The 19743-nt window shown below is 45.6% G+C and overlaps 1 protein-coding gene across 1 annotated transcript in view; it reads left to right on the plus strand.

Moving 5' to 3' along the window:
- Window positions 1-19400: 19400 nt before the first annotated feature.
- Window positions 19401-19743, plus strand: part of LOC119970700 (N(4)-(beta-N-acetylglucosaminyl)-L-asparaginase-like) — a 31153-nt gene continuing 30810 nt past the window's right edge. The window contains exon 1 of the mRNA XM_038805752.1: window positions 19401-19662. Within this exon, the coding sequence (XP_038661680.1) occupies window positions 19521-19662 (142 nt within the window). The 5' untranslated portion in view covers window positions 19401-19520. The remainder of the gene's footprint in view (window positions 19663-19743) is intronic.

Below are 19743 nucleotides of genomic sequence, written 5' to 3' on the forward strand. Positions count from 1 at the left end.
ATCAGGTCCCGGGAGGGGGCGCGGAGGCTGCCGTGAAACACAGCCAGTTTCACGGCAGCCTTTACGACTCTCCGCATTTGCGGAGAATCGCGCCCCTCAAGGGGTCTCCCATTTTAGGTGGAGATTGAGAAAGTTTCCCGCTGAGAATCATTGATCTTTGGATTCCCTTTCCCAGCAGATCGGTAGAACCAAGATCATTGAGTGTTTTTAAGGCCGAGGTAGATAGATTTTTGACTAACAAGACAGTCAAAGGTTGTCAAGGGTAGGCAAGAAAGTGGAGGTCAGGCACAATCAGCTCAGTCAAGATTTTATTGAATGGCAGAGCATGTTAGGGGTCAAAATGGCCTACTACTTCCTGCTGCTAATCCTTATATTTGTAAGCAGACTGAGAAGAAACATCAGTGTCTCGTTGTCCTTGATATTACTGAGAAATTTGAGGATGAGCCTACTGTCATAGTGTACACCAGTATATAATGGTGCAGACACACACACTGATTGACACACAGCAAGACCAATCAACACACACAACCGCAGCCAATCACCAGTTTGAGCACACTCACTATAAAGACAGAGGGAATCAGTTTTCCTGCTCATTCGGGATGCAGCCTCTCAAAAGGACAGAGCTCACAGCTTGCAGCACAGATCTTCACCATGTGCTGAGTGTATAGAGTGGTTAGGATAGGTATAGGTCTTTAGTTTAATCTAACATAGTGTCGACCAACAGTGAAAGTATGTTCAACAGTTCCTAGCTTAATAAAATAGTATTGTACTATTTCAAGTGTTGGTAGCCTGTATGTGTTACTGCTGAGGTAAACGCAGTCTCCACGGATCCAGAGTCCCCAACACATTACCTACCCTTGGGTCTCACCCATACAAGCCCTCAAAGAAATCAAGAGCGAGAACCAGATTAGAATTTGCGGTGCTATGCGGTCACCAAATCAAGTCATCCAACAAGAAAGGCCAACAATTAATTAAATCATAGAGATAGTGCATGGTGCTAAACATTTCGCTAAACTTGACCTCAATGCAGGCGACCATCAATTCAAACTTGAGGAAGGATCGAGTTATCGTACATTATTTTCCACTCATATTGGACTTCTTTATGGCAGCACGGTGGCACAGTGGCTTGCACTGCTGCCTCACGGCGTCAAGGTCCCAGGTTCAATCCCGGCTCTGGGTCACTGCCCGTGTGGAGTTTGCACATTCTCCCAGTGTTTACTTGGGTTTCGGCCTCAAGCTGTGCAGGGTAGGTGGACTGGGCACACTAAATTGCCCCTTAACTGGAAAAAAAATGAATTGGGCACTCTAAATTTAAAAAAAATATATTGGACTTCTTTGAGACAAGAGGCACAGCGTTGGTACCAATTCAGCAGCTGAGGTATTTCAACACAGGATTCAATCTGCACTTGTAGGACTTGAAGTCACATTGACAACAGTGATGAGTATCTCATCTACGATCCTACCGAAAGTGAACTTGTGTCATGCCTACATACAATCTCCATCATCTTAGAGAATGTCACCTTACCTTGAACAAAGGCAATGAAAGCATAATCAAATTCTTCGGCCTTGTGTTCAGCGGTGAAGGGCTCACTGAATCCACAGGAAGCTTAAGTTACTGCAAAGGTTGCGGACCTGACAAACGTGTAGGAGATCCATAGTTCGCTATGACTCATCACATATAGTAGTCGCTTCATTCCTGACCTCACTATGCTATCTGCCCCACGAGTGATATGACAAAAGAGACCACGATGTGGGAGTAGGCTAGGTCACACAAGCAGACTGTACACCAGATCAAATAGCGTTTGTCAGTAAGTTGTACAAATGACTATCTCAACCTTGAGAAAACAACCTCGCCATTGAAGGATGCAAGGCTCTCAAGGTGTGGCTCTCATGCAAAAAGACAAGGAAGGGAACCATCAAATTTTGTAATGGCAGGCAGGTTGCTAACCATCAGACCATAGCATTCCTACAGTGTAGAAGGAGGCCATTTGGCCCATCAAGTCTACACTGACCCTCTGAAAGAGCGCTGTTCCGAGGCACACTCCCCTGCCCTATTCCTGTAACCCTAACTAACCGGCACATGTTTGGACACTAAGAGGCAATTTAGCATGGCAAACCACTTAACTGCACGTCTTTGGACTGTGGGAGGAAACTGGAGCACCCGGAGGAAACCCACGCAGCCACGGGGAGAACTGCAATCTCCAGACAGTCACCCAAAGCTGGAATTGAACGCGTGTCCCTGGCGTTGTGAGGCAGCAGTGCTAACCAGTGTGCCACCCCCTATGGGCTAACACTGATAGAGCAACATTATTCACAGAGAGAAGCATTCACAATCTTCCATTTTAATGTCCATTTGTGTGCAAATGAGTTTTAAGTTATAACTAATTGTAGACCACTTGTAAATTTGTTTCAACAATTTACAAAGCAAGCCATCCACTCTAATAACGCTGGATACTCAAACCACGAAAGTAGGCGCTCCATGTTGAGTAACATGAAGGCAAGCTCAACCCAGCGAATTACTTTTCGTGAGATCCATTACTGGCAGTCAGTCTTAGCAGTTATGAGGAAAAGATCTCTGAACAACATCGTAACTACGTAAGCCAAAATATGGGACCAAAGTCGCGAAAATTAGCTGACATCAAATTAGCAACAGAACAAGATGAGGTGTTACAACTATGCAGGACAGCTTTGTAATCAAAAACTGGAAAGACATGTTCGACAGTCTGTGCAAATTAAATCCCGCACACATTGCAAAGTCTTCACAATGTTCAAAATGAGTTTACGATTACAATCACATCTAATCTTGTGTTACACAGCAGCTGTATTATCAATTACAATGCTCTTCTGGCCAGCTTCCCATCTTCCACTACATAAACATGAGCTCATACATAACTCTGCTTCCTTAATATAACTCGGACCAAATCCCATTCATCCCTGTACTCATTGAACAACATTGCTCCCAGTCTGTATTAACTCAACTTCAAAACTCTCCATTTCCAAATCCTTAACTATTCCCTACCTCTGTAACCACCACCAGCCCTACGATCCTTAGCATCTCTATAGGGATTTAAGAACATAAGAACATAAGAACATAAGAACTAGGAGCAGGAGTAGGCCATCTGGCCCCTCGAGCCTGCTCCGCCATTCAATTAGATCATGGCTGATCTTTTGTGGACTCAGCTCCACTTTCCAGCCCGAACACCATAACCCTTAATCCCTTTATTCTTCAAAAAACTATCTATCTTTACCTTAAAAACATTGAATGAAGGAGCCTCAACTGCTTCACTGGGCAAGGAATTCCATAGATTCACAACTCTTTGGGTGAAGAAGTTCCTCCTAAACTCAGTCCTAAATCTACTTCCCCTTATTTTGAGGCTATGTCCCCTAGTTCTGCTGTCACCCGCCAGTGGAAACAACCTGCCCGCATCTATCCTATCTATTCCCTTCATAATTTTAAATGTTTCTATAAGATCCCCCCTCATCCTTCTAAATTCCAACGAGTACACTCCCAGTCTACTCAACCTCTCCTCATAATCCAACCCCTTCAGCTCTGGGATTAACCTAGTGAATCTCCTCTGCACACCCTCCAGCGCCAGTACGTCCTTTCTCAAGTAAGGAGACCAAAACTGAACACAATACTCCAGGTGTGGCCGCACTAACACCTTATACAATTGCAACATAACCTCCCTAGTCTTAAACTCCACCCCTCTAGCAATGAAGGACAAAATTCCATTTGCCTTCTTAATCACCTGTTGCACTTGTAAACCAACCTTCTGTGACTCATGCACTAGCACACCCAAGTCTCTCTGAACAGCGGCATGCTTTAATATTTTATCGTTTAAATAAAAATCCCGTTTGCTGTTATTCCTACCAAAATGGATAACCTCACATTTGTCAACATTGTATTCCATCTGCCAGACCCGAGCCACTCTAATTTGGCATAGCAATAGTGGGAGATTTGGCATAGCAATTACGCTACTGGACTAGTGAGCCACATACCAAGGCTAATGCACTGGAGGCAAGAGTTCAATTTCCACCTCAGTAGCTGGTGGAATTGAAATTTGATGAATTAATGTACCTGGAGTTAAAAGCTAATATCAGTAACGGTGACCATGAAACCATTGAGTAGAAGTGAAAAATCTATCTGGTTCACTAAAGCCATTTTCAAAAGGAAATCCACTATCATAGAATTTACAGTGCAGAAGGAGGCCATTCAGCCCATCGAGTCTGCACCGAACACTAATGGCAATTTATCATGTCCAATTGACCTAACCTGCACATCTTGGGACTGTGGGAGGAAACTGGAGCACCTGGAGGAAACCACGCAGACACGGGGAGAACGTGCAGACTCCGCACAGACAGTGACTCAAGCCGTGAATCGAACCTGGGACGATGGAGCTGTGAAGCATCTGTGCTAACCACTATGCTACCGTGCTGCTATGTTGGGTGGTCAGACTCCTATCTTTTTTTATTCTTCATTCATGGCATGTGGGTGACACTGGTAAGGCCAACATTTATTGTTGATTCCTTAATGCCCTGGATCAGGTGGGGGAGCTTCTTTCTTGAACCACTGCAGTCCACATGGTGTTGATACATCCATGGTGCTGTTAGAAAGGCAATTCCAGGATTCTGGCCCAGTGACAGTGAAGGAACCACAATATGTAGCCACAATATTTATATGGCTAGTCCAGTTCAGTTTCTGGTCAATGTTAACCCCCAGGATGTTAATTGTGGGAGATTTGGCGATGGTAATGTCATTGAATGTCAAGGGGTGAAGGTTAGATTCTCTATTGTTGGAGATGATCATTGCCAAGCACTTGTGTCATGAATTTACCTACTAGCAGCAGTTAATGCGACCTTCCCGCAAAAGGTAGAAATCTGCCTGGAGACAGAAGTAGCCAGCATTAAAAAGGCCGGATGAAATGCATCTCTCCTAGTAATGTGATTAGAAGGCATTTTAGATAAGAATCAGGTGCAAATCGATTATGAATAAAAAAGGTTTACCTGGATGATTGAGAAGATCAACGAGGTGATGTCCAGAGGTAAAGAAATGTGATAGGGGCATTTACACAGAAGGCAGAATCAAAGTGGAACCCAGGTATAATTGTTACCAGCCTCAGAAGCAAGAGATCCCAGCTAACACCAGCAGGCTCCGAAGCAGACAAGTCAGTTTCCAGCCACCAAGCCTGAGGGCCAAGATTTACATCTAACAGCCTCAAAGTCTCAGAGCCAAAGTAATGCAGAACATCTTCATAAAGTCAGTTGAAATATCTTCTCTGGACCAAGACAAGGGGCTGGATTTCATCGTAAAAAGGGATTCTCCTCCCAATCGGCAATTACAAAATGTGTTTCCGAGACTTGAATATCATCCCTGTATTGTGTGGTACCTATAATCATGTTTCAATTCATGGATTTATTTCATTTGGATGTTGTTTAGCTAAATGGCAATTTTTTAAGGAGTTCAGGGATTGTAGATATATTTTAGAACAAGGGTTACGTTCTACATAAACTATGTGCGTTTAGTAACTCATGCACCTTAATTGTCATGAAGTAGTCCTGTTTGTGTGTCTTTTCTTTTCTTTTATAAACAGTCATTAATGATTGTTACACGATGATTGGGCATATTTATTCTGACTGGGGGTTCACCATGACAAGAAAATAAAACTAATATAACACCAGCCATCAGATTAAATGGATCATCCTCTGCCATTTTCACCAACTCCACCCTGAACGCATCTTCCCCTCACTCACCTTGTCAGCATTCTGCAGGGACCACTCCCTCCATGACATTTTGTTCCACTCTTCCATTGCCCCAAACCCTGAACCCCTTTCCCACGGCACCTTCCCATGCAATCGCAGAAGGTGTAACCTTTACCTCCGCCCTCCTCACTGTCCAAGGGCTCAAACAATCCTTTCACATTACGCAGCGTTACAATTACACCTCCTTCAACTTGGTCTATTGTATTCATTGCTCCTTTACATAGTGGAGACTAAAGACAGAATGGGTGACCGCTTTGCAGGACACCTTTGTTCCATCCACAAGTATGACCTAGGCCTTCCTGTCGCTTACCATTTCAACGCAGCACCTTGCTCTCATGTCCGTGTGTCCACCTTAGTCCTGCTGCAATGCTCCAGTGATGCCCAACGCAAACTGGAAGAACACCTCATCTTCTGATTCAGCATGTGACAGCCTTCTGTACTCAACAGGGAGTTCAACAACTTTAGACTGTCACCTTTCTCCTTCACCTTTTGTAGTTTGTTGTTCTTCAGTTCCCTTGGTCTGCTACAACATAAACTCAATCCTCCCTCACACGGCCACTTGTGTCTTGCTTTTTAGTTTTGCTCCATTATCACATTCTGCTCTCTCATCTTTTGCCACTATTAGCACTCTTCATCCCTTAATTGCCCCATTAACGCTTCCCTTTGTCTTATGTCAATGGCACCTTTGTCAATCTCTCCTTTGTCCTGACCTATCCCTGATCTTCTATTCTGCCCCACCTCTCCTATGACATAATTAATTATATTTCTACTTTGCCTCAGTTCTGAAGAAGGGTGATTTGGACTAGAAACGTTAATTCTCTGTTTCTCTCTCCACAGATGCTGGCACACCTGCTGGGGTTATCCAGCAATTTCTGTTTTCAGTTAAGGTAAGAATGGTGTTTTTTCTTCCCTGATGGACATTAGCGAACCGACTGGGCTGCTGTTTGAGAGAATTTTCAGGGTCACTCTTCATGATTTATTGAATTCTAGCGTGCAACTTGCTACGATGGGATTTGAACTGGCAACGTTGGGTTGTTACTCCAGCACCGTAACCATTACAGTACCATACGCCTGCAATGAAACAGTAATTACAATTTGTCATACATCAAGATAATGTGGTGCACCTCGGAGGGGAAGGCCTCATTTTAGTCACTGCAAAACCGTCCTGCAAAATACGAACTCCTTTTTGCATTGCATATATTCAATATGAGCTACTGCAGCATCTTTAACAAATGTAGTAATTTCCCATGAAACTTACTACATTGCACTTCTAAAGGTCAGAACAGTCCCTGTGATATATGATAATATAACACCCGTATAGCACTGCGCCTGCATAATTTTATAAGAGCAATGATTGAATCAGCACAAGAATTTGCCTACATTTATTATTCAGGTGGATTCATTTTTTATGTTTCTGTATCAACTCATGGTTACAGGTTCTCTTTGCAAAGGCTGCAAGCCTCAATGTTTCTTCGTCGCTCTAACTTTCTGGCCTGCAGCAAGCATGAAGCGTGCATTTCGTGCCTTTTTTTATGGCTGCATATTGAAGGGCAACTAAACCAGAATTTTAAAGATTGGGTGGTCACTTCCTCATTGTGGTCATTTCCTGTTGCCAATGATGTTGTCTCACAAGAAGCAAGGCTGACACTCCAGTGCAGTCCTGAGGGAGTGCTGCACTGTGGGAGGCGCCATCTTTCCATTGAGACGTCAAACCAAGGCCCCACCTTCCTGTTGAGGTGAATGTAAAAGATCGCCCCATGGCACAATTTTGAAGAAGAGTTGTCCCCAGAGTCCACAGGAAGTAGTTGATGCTAAAACATTGAATATATTCAAGAGGCGGCTAGACATAGCACTTGGGGAGAATGGGATCAAAGGCTATGTGGGAGAAAGCAGGATTAGGCTATTGAGTTGGATGATCAGCCATGATTGTGATAAATGGTGGAGCAGGCTTGAAGAGCCAAAAGGCCTCCTCCTTCTTCTATCTTCTATGTATCTATGTCCTCATAGAACCATAGCATCCCTACAGTGCAGAAGGAGGCCATTCGGCCCATCGAGTCTACACTGGCACTCTGAAAGAGCACCATACCTGGGCCCTGCAACACTGAATCCCCACCTAACCGTTGGACACTAAAGGGCAGTTTAGCATGACCAATCCACTTAACCTGCACACCTTTAGACTGTGGGAGGAAACCGGAGCACCCGGAGGAAACCCACGCTGACATGGGGAGAACGTGCAGACTCCACACAGGGTAATATTTATTCCTCCAGTCAACATCACAAAAATAGATCATTTGTCATCATCATGTTGCTGCTTGCTGGAGTACATTGTGCACCAAACAGAAGTACATTGGATGCAAAATACTTTGAGGCATGGAAAGCACCAGGGAAATGTGAGTCGTTTATTTTTCATATGTGTGATGGTTCAATTGAGCTGGAAGCTTCCAGTAGCTAACAAAGAGGTATAAAGATGAAAGGCAAAGGTAGTCAAGTAACAGGCACAAGACACTACACAATATGTCTCAACATTTTGTCTCCCTGGTCCACACTGCCCGGAGCTTCCAGGGTCCCGTGTAAACTCACTATTTATCAGGTTGCACACGCTCTCGCACGACTGGACCCGAGCTGGACATGTGGTCCATGGAGTGCACCCCCTTAAAAGGGCCATGTTATCACACCCCTCCCCTCTTAAATCTCTTATTTTAACTACCCTAAAAATGATATACAGAAGTTACAAGAGACAACAGGGGAAAGAACATCAAAAAATTACTTGATCCATAAATCTCCAGGTCCATGTGCCACAGGTTAGGCACCCTTTTGGAGGATCGAGTGGGTCAACAGTCAGTGCCACCTCAGGAGGCACCACCTCAGCAACAGGAAAACTGGTCTCACCAGCCTTTACAGGCGCAGCTGACTGAGCAGAATTAGGAATCCCTGGCTCCCCTTGGCTGAACAGAGTTACAGGACTATTCATGATGTGAGCTGGACTTGTCAACTCCAAGTTGGGGGTCGCTACTCCACTACTCCTCAAATGGTGCCAGTGTTGTGGCTCTGCTCGAAATGAATCTTCCACGGGAATTGACAATACTGAGGAAGGATTTAAGCTCCCTGACATTTTTGGGTGCAGGGAAGTTTCTTATGGCCTTGGCCTTTTCTTCCACTGGGTGCACCCCTGTCCCATCAAAGTGAAACCCTTTGTACGTCACTTCTGAGGCCAGAAAAGTACATTTTTCACATTGCCTCCTCGAGGCTGATCATGTGTTCTTCTGGTGTCGTGCCAATGTCTGACATATAATCAAGGTAAACCATCACCTTGGGATTTCCCTGGAGGAGAGTTTCCATCATGCGCTGGACAATAGCGCAGATTGAAGCAATACCTAACAGCTGTTCGGTGTGCTGGAAGAGGCCTTTTTGAGTATTGATTTTAGAAAACCTCTGGGACTCTTCATCCATCTCTAGTTGCAGGTAGCTGTGACTGAGGTCCAGTTTTGAATAGGTAAGGCCCCATGCCAGCTTAGCATTGAGGTCCTCAATTTAGGGAATCGGATACCGATCGATCTGGGCAGCCTGATTTATGGTCAACTTCCATTTTAAGGGGTTTACAATTTACCCTGAAGATAATTTCAATCAGAGCCATCTAATTCAATTGGATGGTATTCAAACAATACATTGCATGCTCTCCTTCAGAGCTCTCCTCCACTATTTTCAGTGGCGCTGTGAACTGCTGTTGCAGCTGTTGTTTAGTTTTTGCATTGAAGGGCTTTACCTCGCGCGGCAATGTGCCCCTTTGGTTGCACCGGAAGCACGCAAGCCTCAGAACATGACAGGTTTCCTGGGAATGGTCTCCCCCACAATGATAGCAGCCCACCTCAGATTCAGGCTGACACCCCGGCTTCTCTCCACTCCAAGGTTCCAGTTTGGTCTGCTTCTGCGCTGCGTCTGATGATCCTGGCGCAGACCTTGTGGCCATACCGCCCCATAATTAGTTAACCCCCCCCTCCTTCAGCCATGCTTTGCAACTCAGTCCAAAAGCTTCTTCTAGGTATTAAGGTTATGAATCCCACAAACCAGCCAATCGCACTAAGCGTGGGCCTGAACTCACAGTTCTCAGCAAGCTGACAAAGCCTGGCTGTGAAACCTGAGACATAGTCCCGCACTGCAGAGCTAAACTTATAATTTTGGAGGATAATCAAAAGCCTTTTGGCTGAACTTTGACCAATTTCACTATCTGGTCAAAGGTCTTCAAGTCGGGGCAGCATGGTGGTGCAGTGGTTAGCACTGCTGCCTTATGGCACCGAGGTCCCAGGTTCGATCCCAGCTCCGGGTCACTGTCAGTTAGTTTACACATTCTCCCCATGTCTGCGTGGGTCTCACCTCTACAACCCAAAGATGTGCAGGGTAGGTGGATTGGCCGCGCTAAATTGCCCCTTAACTTGAAAAAATGAATCGGGTACTTTAAATTTATTTTTAAAAATGGTCTTCAAGTTGGGTGCCTCTAGGGCCATGAGATTCCTAATCAAATTATACGATTGGGACCCGCCAACTATCAGAAGTATCACCTTCTGTTTGTCCTCGCCTGTGATCCTTTTTGTGGTAAATGGAAAATAGAACCATTTGATGTCCTGACTCCAGTCCTCAACCTCTTGGTCTAATGGGTGCAGTTTACCGATGATAGGCATTTTCGCACACAAGTTAAATGATTCTGATTCCTGCTGGAGCTTCTCTACCTTCATAACTGTTCCTCCCCTTCCCCCCTCATTCCACAACAATCGAAAACTTATTTTCTGTTCAAGAATAAATATTTGTTATGCCTCGCCTGGCCTGTGCTTGAACTATTATACTGGTGACGAAGAGTAAGAACAGGGTTCCGAGCAGCCTTTAAAGCAAAGAAAATAACTTCAGAAAGAGAAAAAACCCCAGAAATGCCCTCCTTTGGAAAACCCAAGCCGTATGACATAAACATAGAAGGCTCGGCCCAGTATACTGAGCACATGCCCCTGTGGTGATATGCATCACTATAAGTACACAAGGGGTTAATGTACATACACTACACCTAGCTAGACACTAGAGGGAGCACCAGAGACATCATGACACACAGACATTCAACCAATAGGTCAGTAAGATAGGACACGACCAATGGGCAGTCACGACACACAAAGAGGTGGCACTACCACAGGGGGACATTACACCAACCCATATAAAAGGACACAGCACACATGCTCAGTCTCTTTCCAGTGGAGACACTTAGTGAGTACACAGGGTTGATTGAAACACATCACACCCACCACGTGGAACGTAGCAGACTGGTTAGATCGTCTGAGTAGCTATAGCAGGATTAACAGGAGAGTCAAATCCAAGTAGGAGAATCGTTAACATTTTAATAAATGTATTAAAGCTATCTCCAAGTCTGAACCTTCCTTTGTCACAGTGTACATCAAGGAAACAGCTTATGGTACGTCAAGAGCATAGCAAAACAGCGCCATTTCTTTCACGCCAACAGGATTGAAGAGGATGAGAAGCAGAAGGTAATCCTCATGACTGCGTGCGGTGCCCCAACGTTTAGCATCAAAAAAGCCTAACTTAGCTAGCGGCCCCCTACTCAAATATTTTCAACGAGCTCGTAGAACTGGTGTGAAATCACAATGATCCAAAGCTGACAATTATCCTCCAACTTTACCATTTCAATACAGCCAGGAGAACCCGGGGAACCCATTATAGAATTCTTTAGTAAGTTACGGAAACTGGCAGAGTACTGCGAATGCGGGCAATCCGTAACACAGATAGAACATAGAACAGTGCAGGCCCTTCAGCCCACGATGTTGTGCTGACCATTTATCCTAATCTAAGATCAACCTAACCTACACCCCTTCAATTTACTGCTGTCCGTGTGCCTGCCTAAGAGTCACTTAAATGTCCCAATGACTCTGACTCCACCACCTCTGCTGGCAGTGCATCCCACACACCCACCACTCTCTGTGTAAAGAATCGACCTCCGATATCTCCCCTATACCTTCCTCCAATCACCTTAAAATTATGTCCCCTCGTGACAGCCATTTCCACCCTGGGGAAAAGTCTCTGGCAGGGAAGGTGGTGTCTAAACAGAAGAGACAAAAGCAAAATTATGATGCCAGGAGGCCCAAGATAGCGTTTAAGACAGAGGACACTGCATACGTGCAAATGTTTGAGGACAACTCCAGTTGGGTCTCTGAACCTTAGAGAAGGGACCAATCTCCTCCAAAGTTAAGGTCCTTAAAAAGTCCTTAAAAAGCACTTGGACCACCTTAGGAGTCGGGAGCCTGCTCCAGTTGAATCCAAGTATCTGACCCCAATTGCAGCCGTCTCTGGCACCGGGTGACAGTCCATGGGGGATCGTAGAGCCATCTCCCCTGACAGTGAAGACTCAGGGTCTGATTTGGAGGCTGAAGAAACTGGTCTACCCCCGGTGGCTGGTGCTGATGACAAACCTGCATCGGTGACTCTCAGGCAATCCTTGAGGAAGCAAAGGTCACCTGTTCGCTTCACACCCCCCTGATTCGGCTCCACCTGCCCCGGATTCAAGGCCAAGCGGTAGAAGGCAAAAGAGGTCTCATCATCCCGGGAGCGACGGAGGTTAAATGAACTTAAGTGGGGGAGGGATGTAATAACCCCATGAAGACAACAGGGGATCATCGATTGATCTCCTCACATCTCCTATCGTGGAGTGCGAGTTCCCAAATTGAGCGGATGGTGGCCCGCCCACTAGGGACTCACCAGCGGGACCTTAATACTGTGACCAAACCCAAACTGGAATTTCTGATGGTCCCGGTCTGAGGTAATAGTGTTGTGCATCATAGCTGGGCCTTCTGCTCTGTTCAAGAATAAATCTTTATTTTGCCTCGCTTGGCCTCCACTGGAGTTATTGCAGCCGGAGTTTTCACATTCCGGCGTGATTAGCCTGAGGTGGTCACATGGTCCGTGGAGCAAGCCTCCTTAAAGAGGCTGTGCTATCTCAATCTAAGTAATCTTGTGGTCACCAGAAACAATCAGAATTGTACTGGCCAACATTCATCCCTGATCCAGCATCACTGAAAATAGATTATCTAGTCATTTACTCAGTTATAATTCCTGGGATCATGCTGTGTGCAAATTGGCTGCCACATTTCCTACATTACAACAGTGACCCCATTTTAAAAATACTTAATTGCCTAAAAATCATTTTGCAACCTCGTGACGTTGTGAAGGGCAATTTTTCCTTCCTTTGAACAATACCATCATTTTGTCCTCAAATAGTGATTTAAAAAACCTTCTTGATGGAGTTACGCATCTCAGCCTAAAGTTCTTCCACTCAGTCCAAATGGGGTGAAAGTGGTGCCGGGAAATTGGAGGCACTTGAGGTTGAGTCTCCAGCAAAGCACCTGGTTGACCAGGTATCATGCCTACCTCTCGGGTGAGAAGACAAGTTTCCCGTAGCTGTGATCCAAACCTTCCAAAAGCCCATGCCTGTTGTTTCCTCCAACAATCTCATAAGCTTCAGCAAGATAAGCGGTGAAGATGTTATGAGGATAATCTGCGGTGTAGCATCTCGGTTCACATCCCCACAGGTGTTCAAGGTCATTAACCAGCCATTACTGTTTGTTGGACCTTGCTGTACACAAGCTTCCTTCTGTATTTGCTTACATAAAAACTTTGACAGAATTTCAAAGCAATTTATTGGCTCAGTGATTTCAGACATCCTGAGGACAAGAAGGGTGGTATATAAATGTGAGCCCTTCCATTACTACTGAACACATTCACATAGAATTCATATTCTAACAATAGTGCAAACACATTTATTTTTAAACGTATCTGTGCTTCTTTTAAAATGCCTCTTTGAAAAGGAATTTAATTCGGATTTAATAATTAATGGCACACAAAGCAATCGTACACAAGCGTGATATTTAATGGGCTGGAAAAAGGAAAGGTCAGGAGAGGGATAAAGTTCACATTTTGAGTCCAATATGGGCTCTATTCAGAAGAGACATAAATGACTAAAATCGGTCAATTTTTGGCCGAATTCAGTGACACAACCTTTGAAGTTAATAAGGAAGCTTAAAAGATTTTAAAAGTGAATTAGCAAGGCATGATAAAAGTAAGATTAGAAAGTAATGCAATAAAGTTAATGCATTAAGTATGGATAGAATTTATATTGACATAACACCTTACCATAGAACAGAGAACATTACAGCGCAGTACGGGCCCTTCGGCCCTCGATGTTGCGCCAACCCGTGAAACCATCTGAAACCATCAGATGACCTACACTATTCCATTTATAGAACATAGACCATATCTCAGAAATATCTTGCTCTCCACATATGATACATTGCATTGAAATGACTTCTGTCCTTTCAGCCATGGCTCAGTTATTCTCACTCTCGGCCCTGATTCGGAAGGTTGAGCCCAACAATCTAGGTTGATAATTCAGCAATCAAACGTGTGTCTTTTGGATAAAACGTGAAAGCAAGGCCCTGTCCATCCTCTTAGGCAGGGGAAATTATCCCATGGCAGTAATTGAAGAGCAGGGAAGTTAACCCTGCTGCCCTAGCCAATGTTTATCACTCAATTAACATTAAAATAACAGATTATTTGACCATGACCGCGGGCTAGCTTTTACAGTCACCCTCCCCACTGGCCTGTTCGAAGGTGGAGTAGTAGCTTGTAAAATAATGTAAATGGCTTTCCCATTGCTTTTCTACCCACCCTGACTTGTCTCCCTCATTATGGTGATTAGAGAAGGCATCAGGCAGCCCACCCACCCTTAGGCCTATTTCTCGACCTTAAGTGGACAATTAGTGGTCATTTCTAAGCCTCACGCTGTCTCTGCTGCTATTTTAAGTGCAGTAGGGGAAGGCTGAGGCAGGTCGGAGAGCCTGACATCTTTCACTGCGCAGGCTGCTGTCAGGCGGGAAGAGGGGCGTTACTTCCTTTGGGGGATTCCCATGCCCATCAGAGGCATCCCCTCCTAAAGGTTGTACACCCTCACTTCAACCTTCCCCCACCCTCGGCCTCTCAAACCCGGTCCATAATCTTCCTCATTGGGGCCTGCCATGCAGGTCCACCCATGTCTTACCTATGAGTCTTTGTTCCACCACCTCTTCATCATCAAGGCCCCCTTTAGTCCTAACAGTGTCCTCTGTATGAGGTTGGTGCTGCTGGAACTGCAGATCTGCCAGTCAACCAGATTATAGAATCATAGAATCATAGAATTTACAATGCAGAACCGAGTCTACACTGGCCTTTGAATCAGCACCCTACTTAAACCCACACCTCCACCCTATCCCCATGACCAGTAATCCACCTAACCTTTGGACACTAAGGGGCAATTTAGCATGGCCATTCCACCTAACCTGCACATCTTTGATCTGTGGAAGGAAATCGGAGCACCTGAAGGAAACTCATGTGGACATGGGGAGAATGTAGAAACTCGATACAGACAGTGACCCAAGGCCGGAATTGAACCCGGGTCCCTGGTGCTGTGTGGCAGTAGTGGTAACCAATGTGCCACTGTGCCTCCCTATTCAGGCATAATTTAGGAAATCTTTAGAACGCATGCACCTTGCTGAAAATTGCAGAGGTTCTGAAATACCCACTTCCAGAATGGTCCTGGAAATTTCCATGTCGCAGCTCATGAGGCTCCTGACCTGCCTTCTTTCCCACTCCCACTTGAAAATTGTCAGCAACAGAAATGGGTGCGGGACTTGCACCTTCACCACTGAACAGACATTGTTGCTATATTCTGACTCACTGCAATCCCAAAATGTGACCGCAAAATCCGCCCCGCGGTGTATGTCCTTAAAACGATATACTAACAGCACGTCTTTTTTGGGACATCTGTGGGAGGAAACCGGAGCACCCGGAGGAAACCCACGCAGACACAGGGATAATGTGCAGACTCCACATAGACAAGTGACCCAAGCCAGGAATCGAAGCTGGGTCCCTGGCTCTCCAGCACATTCAGGTTGCATCCTATTACCACCACATTGTGCCATTAACATAGTCCCTTCCAATACTTTGACAACTGTGGCAAGCAGCTCATTGGTAACTTTTATTCGATAAGAATGTAAGTTGTTAAAATTACATGTGCCTGATCTTCAGTAATACAGTGCAAACTCTGAGTGAATTTATAGGAATAAAAGCTCAATCGCAAAAATGCCTCTTTGATCTCTGGTACAGTTCGCAGGAATCTGCAGTAAGTAGAAATTAAAATCAGGCTGGAAGTCACCATCTCCGGTAATCTAAAATAACTTGGTCCAGTCTCTGGTTTAAAAAAGAACTCGTTGCTTATCACTCGCCGTTGAATAAAATAAGTTGGTGTCAATTGAGAGCTGGAAGGTAATTTATATTCAGAATGAGCTTGTCTGGCTTTGAGAGATAGAGCATTGTAACTTGACCAACTGTACTTAGTGAATATCTTGGGCACTTGGGCTTCAGCAAGATGTCAATTGCTTTTGCTGGTATTTTTCAACAAGAAGCTAAAATGTAATTTGCTTGAAAGGTACAAGCGATAAAATGTTTTTAAACTGGCACCGTGATGAAGCATTGTAAATATTTATCCATTCAAATATGGTAAAACCCTTCATATTTAAATTTGCTGTATCGTGTTGTACCAGGCAGCATTAATAAAAACTCCAATGTGATGGCTCAACGGAAGATTTAAAAGTTATTTAAAATTCAAAAGACTTTGAAATTCCTTGACAATCATAATTCCGTTGGTATATATCCGGCTGCTTACCACATTTTATTGCGGTTTGCACAATATACTACAACTAAATTTCCTCTAGTTCATGAAAAAATGCAACGTTACTGTTTGCAAAACAAAGAGAAGGTGATTATGCAGACCATTGACTCCGAGATGCCTGTTAAAGATGAAAAAGGATGATATGCTCTTGATTTATCATCAGGAAAAAAAGGAAAATGATTCATTTTTACAGGATGTCCTTAATTTCCCTTGAAAAGGTTTTTTTATATTCATTTATGTGATGTGGGCGTCACTGGTTAGGCCAGTATTTATTGCCCATCCCTAGTTCCCCTTCAGAGGGTGGTGGTGAGCTGCCTTCGTGAACCGCTGCTGTCCATGTGGTGTAGGTACATCCACAGGGCAGTTAGGGAGGGAGTTCCAGGATTTTAACCCAGCGCCGATGAAGGAACGGAAATATATTTCCAGCTTAGTATGCTGGGTGGCTTGGTGGTGGTGCTCCTATGTGTTTGCTGCCCTTGTCCTTCGAGATGGTAGCGGTTTGGAAGGTATTGTTGAAGTGGCCTTGGTGAATTCTTGCAGTGCATTTTGTAAATGGCACACAAGGCTGCTACTGTGCATTAGTGGTGGAGGGAGTGAATGTTTTTGTTTGGGGTGCCAATCAAGTGGGCTGCTTTGACCTGTGTGTTTTTTTATTCGATGTCGCTGGCAAGGCCATCCCTAAGTACCCTTGACCTGAGCGACTTGCTAGGCCATTTCAGAGCTATCCACATTGATGGGGAGTCACATGGATGCCATATCAGGTAAGGATGGCGAAGTTCCTTCCATCAATTTCCCAACCAGCTGGGAAATTACGACAATCGACAATGGTTTTGTGATCATCATTAGGCTTTTAATTCCATATTTTTATTGAATTCAATTTCCATCAGCTACTATCATGGGATTCGAACTCAGGTCACCAGAGCATTACCCTGGTGTCAAACTTTGTGAGTGTTGTTGGGATTGCATTCATCCAAGCAAAGGGAGAGTATTCCATCACAATCCTGGCTTGTACCTTGTAGATGGTGGACAGGCTTTGGGAAGTCCCATATAATCCTTACAGTGCAGAAGGAAACCATTCATCCCATTGAAGTTGCACCAAACCTGCAAAAGAGCACTTTACCTCGACCCATTCCCTTGCCATTTCCCTATAACTCTGCACATTGATCATGACACTAAGGGGCAATTTAGCATTGGCCAATCCACCTAACTTGCACAACTTCAGACTATGGGAAGGAACTGGTGCACCTGGAGGAAGCCCACGTAGACACAGGGAGAATGTACAAAGTCTACACAGGCAGTCATCCAAGGCTTGAGTTAAAGATACCAGATTTATAAGTAAAACACTACAAACTGTTTATTTATAGCAAGAGTAAAAGATGAACATTAATAGAAAATAATTGGCACTATGGACTACTAGTCTCCCTGTCCCCAATTCCTGTCCCACCATCAACCCAGACACACACCAAAGACACACGATGAAGAGATTGAAAAATGGTTAGAATAACGGGAATGGAAAAAAAAGGTTTGAGATGAACCTCCACTGCTGCAGTTTTGACCTTTTTTAGCCCCGGTCTTCTCCAAACGTGGCCTTCTGGGGAATTGGTTTATATAAGAGATTCAGGTCGGCAATTATGTTCTTCAACCACCAGATGGAGCTTTAAACAGAAGATTCAGATCAGTGTAATTTCCATCTCCGACCTTCGGATGGAGCCTCCATCTCCCTGAGATATTACTGACGTTTTATACCTGACAATTACAGTTCTTTTTGGTTTGCTTGATCTCTGTACCGAGACTCCAGCTGTATTGTGAAGAGAGTTCACAGTTTGGGTTTTCCCAACCATTCTGACAGATAATCTGAGGATTAAAGAATCACAGACTCTGGGCGGGATTCTCCCCTACCCGGCGGGGCGGGGGGTTCCGGCGTAGCGGAGTGGCGCCAACCACTCCGGCGTCGGGCCTCCCCAAAGGTGCAGAATTCTCCGCACATTTAGGGGCCAAGCCCTCACATTGAGGGGCTAGGCCCGCGCCGGAGCGGCTGGCACCACGCCGACTGACGCCAAAACCGGCACCAAAACCGGCTGACGTCACCACCGACGCATGCGTGCTGGGGGATTCTCTTCCGCCTCCGCCATGGTAGAGGCCGTGGCGGCAGCAGAAGAAAAAGAGTGCCCCCACGGCACTGGCCCACCCGATCACGGGCCTGGCCACCGTGGGGGCAGCCCCCGGGGTCCGATCGCCCCGCGCCCCCCCCCCAGGACCCGGGAGCCCGCTCGCACCGCCACCAGAGTTGGTTCAAACCACGGCGGTGGGAGAGGCCTCCCAGCGGCGGGACTTCGGCCCATCGCAGGCCGGAGAATCGCCGCAGGGGGCTCGCCGATTGGCGGGGCGTGATTCCCGCCCCCGCCAATTCCCGGGTGGCGGAGAATTCTGGCCACGGCGGGGGCGGGATTTTCGGCGGCCCCGGGCTATTCTCCGACCCTGCAGAGGGTCTGAGAATTTCGCCCCTTGTGAGAAACCACTTGCAGCTTTGCACTCCAGAAGACCCCTTCACAGATTTGATAATTGCCTGTCTTTTAAACAGGTGCACTTTCACAGGTCTAAATAGCAGCCTTTTAAATCCAAACGTTTACTGAATTTAATTCGGAAACTTCGACATCAGCCAATCTCTAGAAGCAACTTTGTAAAGTTTAAACCTCCCAGAAAGGAACATTTCTGTGCCCCTGTGCATAAGAGTCGAAAATTACCTCATATTGGGTGACGGGCCAAGTACAACTTGGGGAGGAGAAATACATTTGCAACGAATTTGTTGATTTGGTACAGGGACTGGGGTGAGAGGGAATGAGAGGTGGGGAGGAGCAAATTGCAGTTAAATGCTGGCTGAGCAGCCAGTTTGATTTTTACAGAGAGCAGTTTCCTTCGCCGTCCGTTTGCAGCCACCGTACGTGCCTGTAATGGGAAGTCCTGAACCTGAGGGGCTGTACAGTGAATGAAGGCGCGGGCTTTGCTGTGAATGGGAGCCGGGCTTGGCGGTGCGATGGGATTCCCGGGCTCCGTTCTGCTGATCCTACTGCTCAGCGCCTGCAGCGTCCTGGCGGCCGCCCAGCTGCCCCTTGTCATCAATACCTGGCCCTTTAAAAGGGCAACGCAGCGAGGTAAGTGCATCGTGAACAATGCGGAACCCGTTTGTGTGGGTGACCTGCATTTGCACAGGGAGAGCTATTGCAAACTCCTGC

The sequence above is a fragment of the Scyliorhinus canicula genome, chromosome 8 (assembly GCF_902713615.1).
Source record: "Scyliorhinus canicula chromosome 8, sScyCan1.1, whole genome shotgun sequence".
NCBI lineage: Eukaryota > Metazoa > Chordata > Chondrichthyes > Carcharhiniformes > Scyliorhinidae > Scyliorhinus > Scyliorhinus canicula.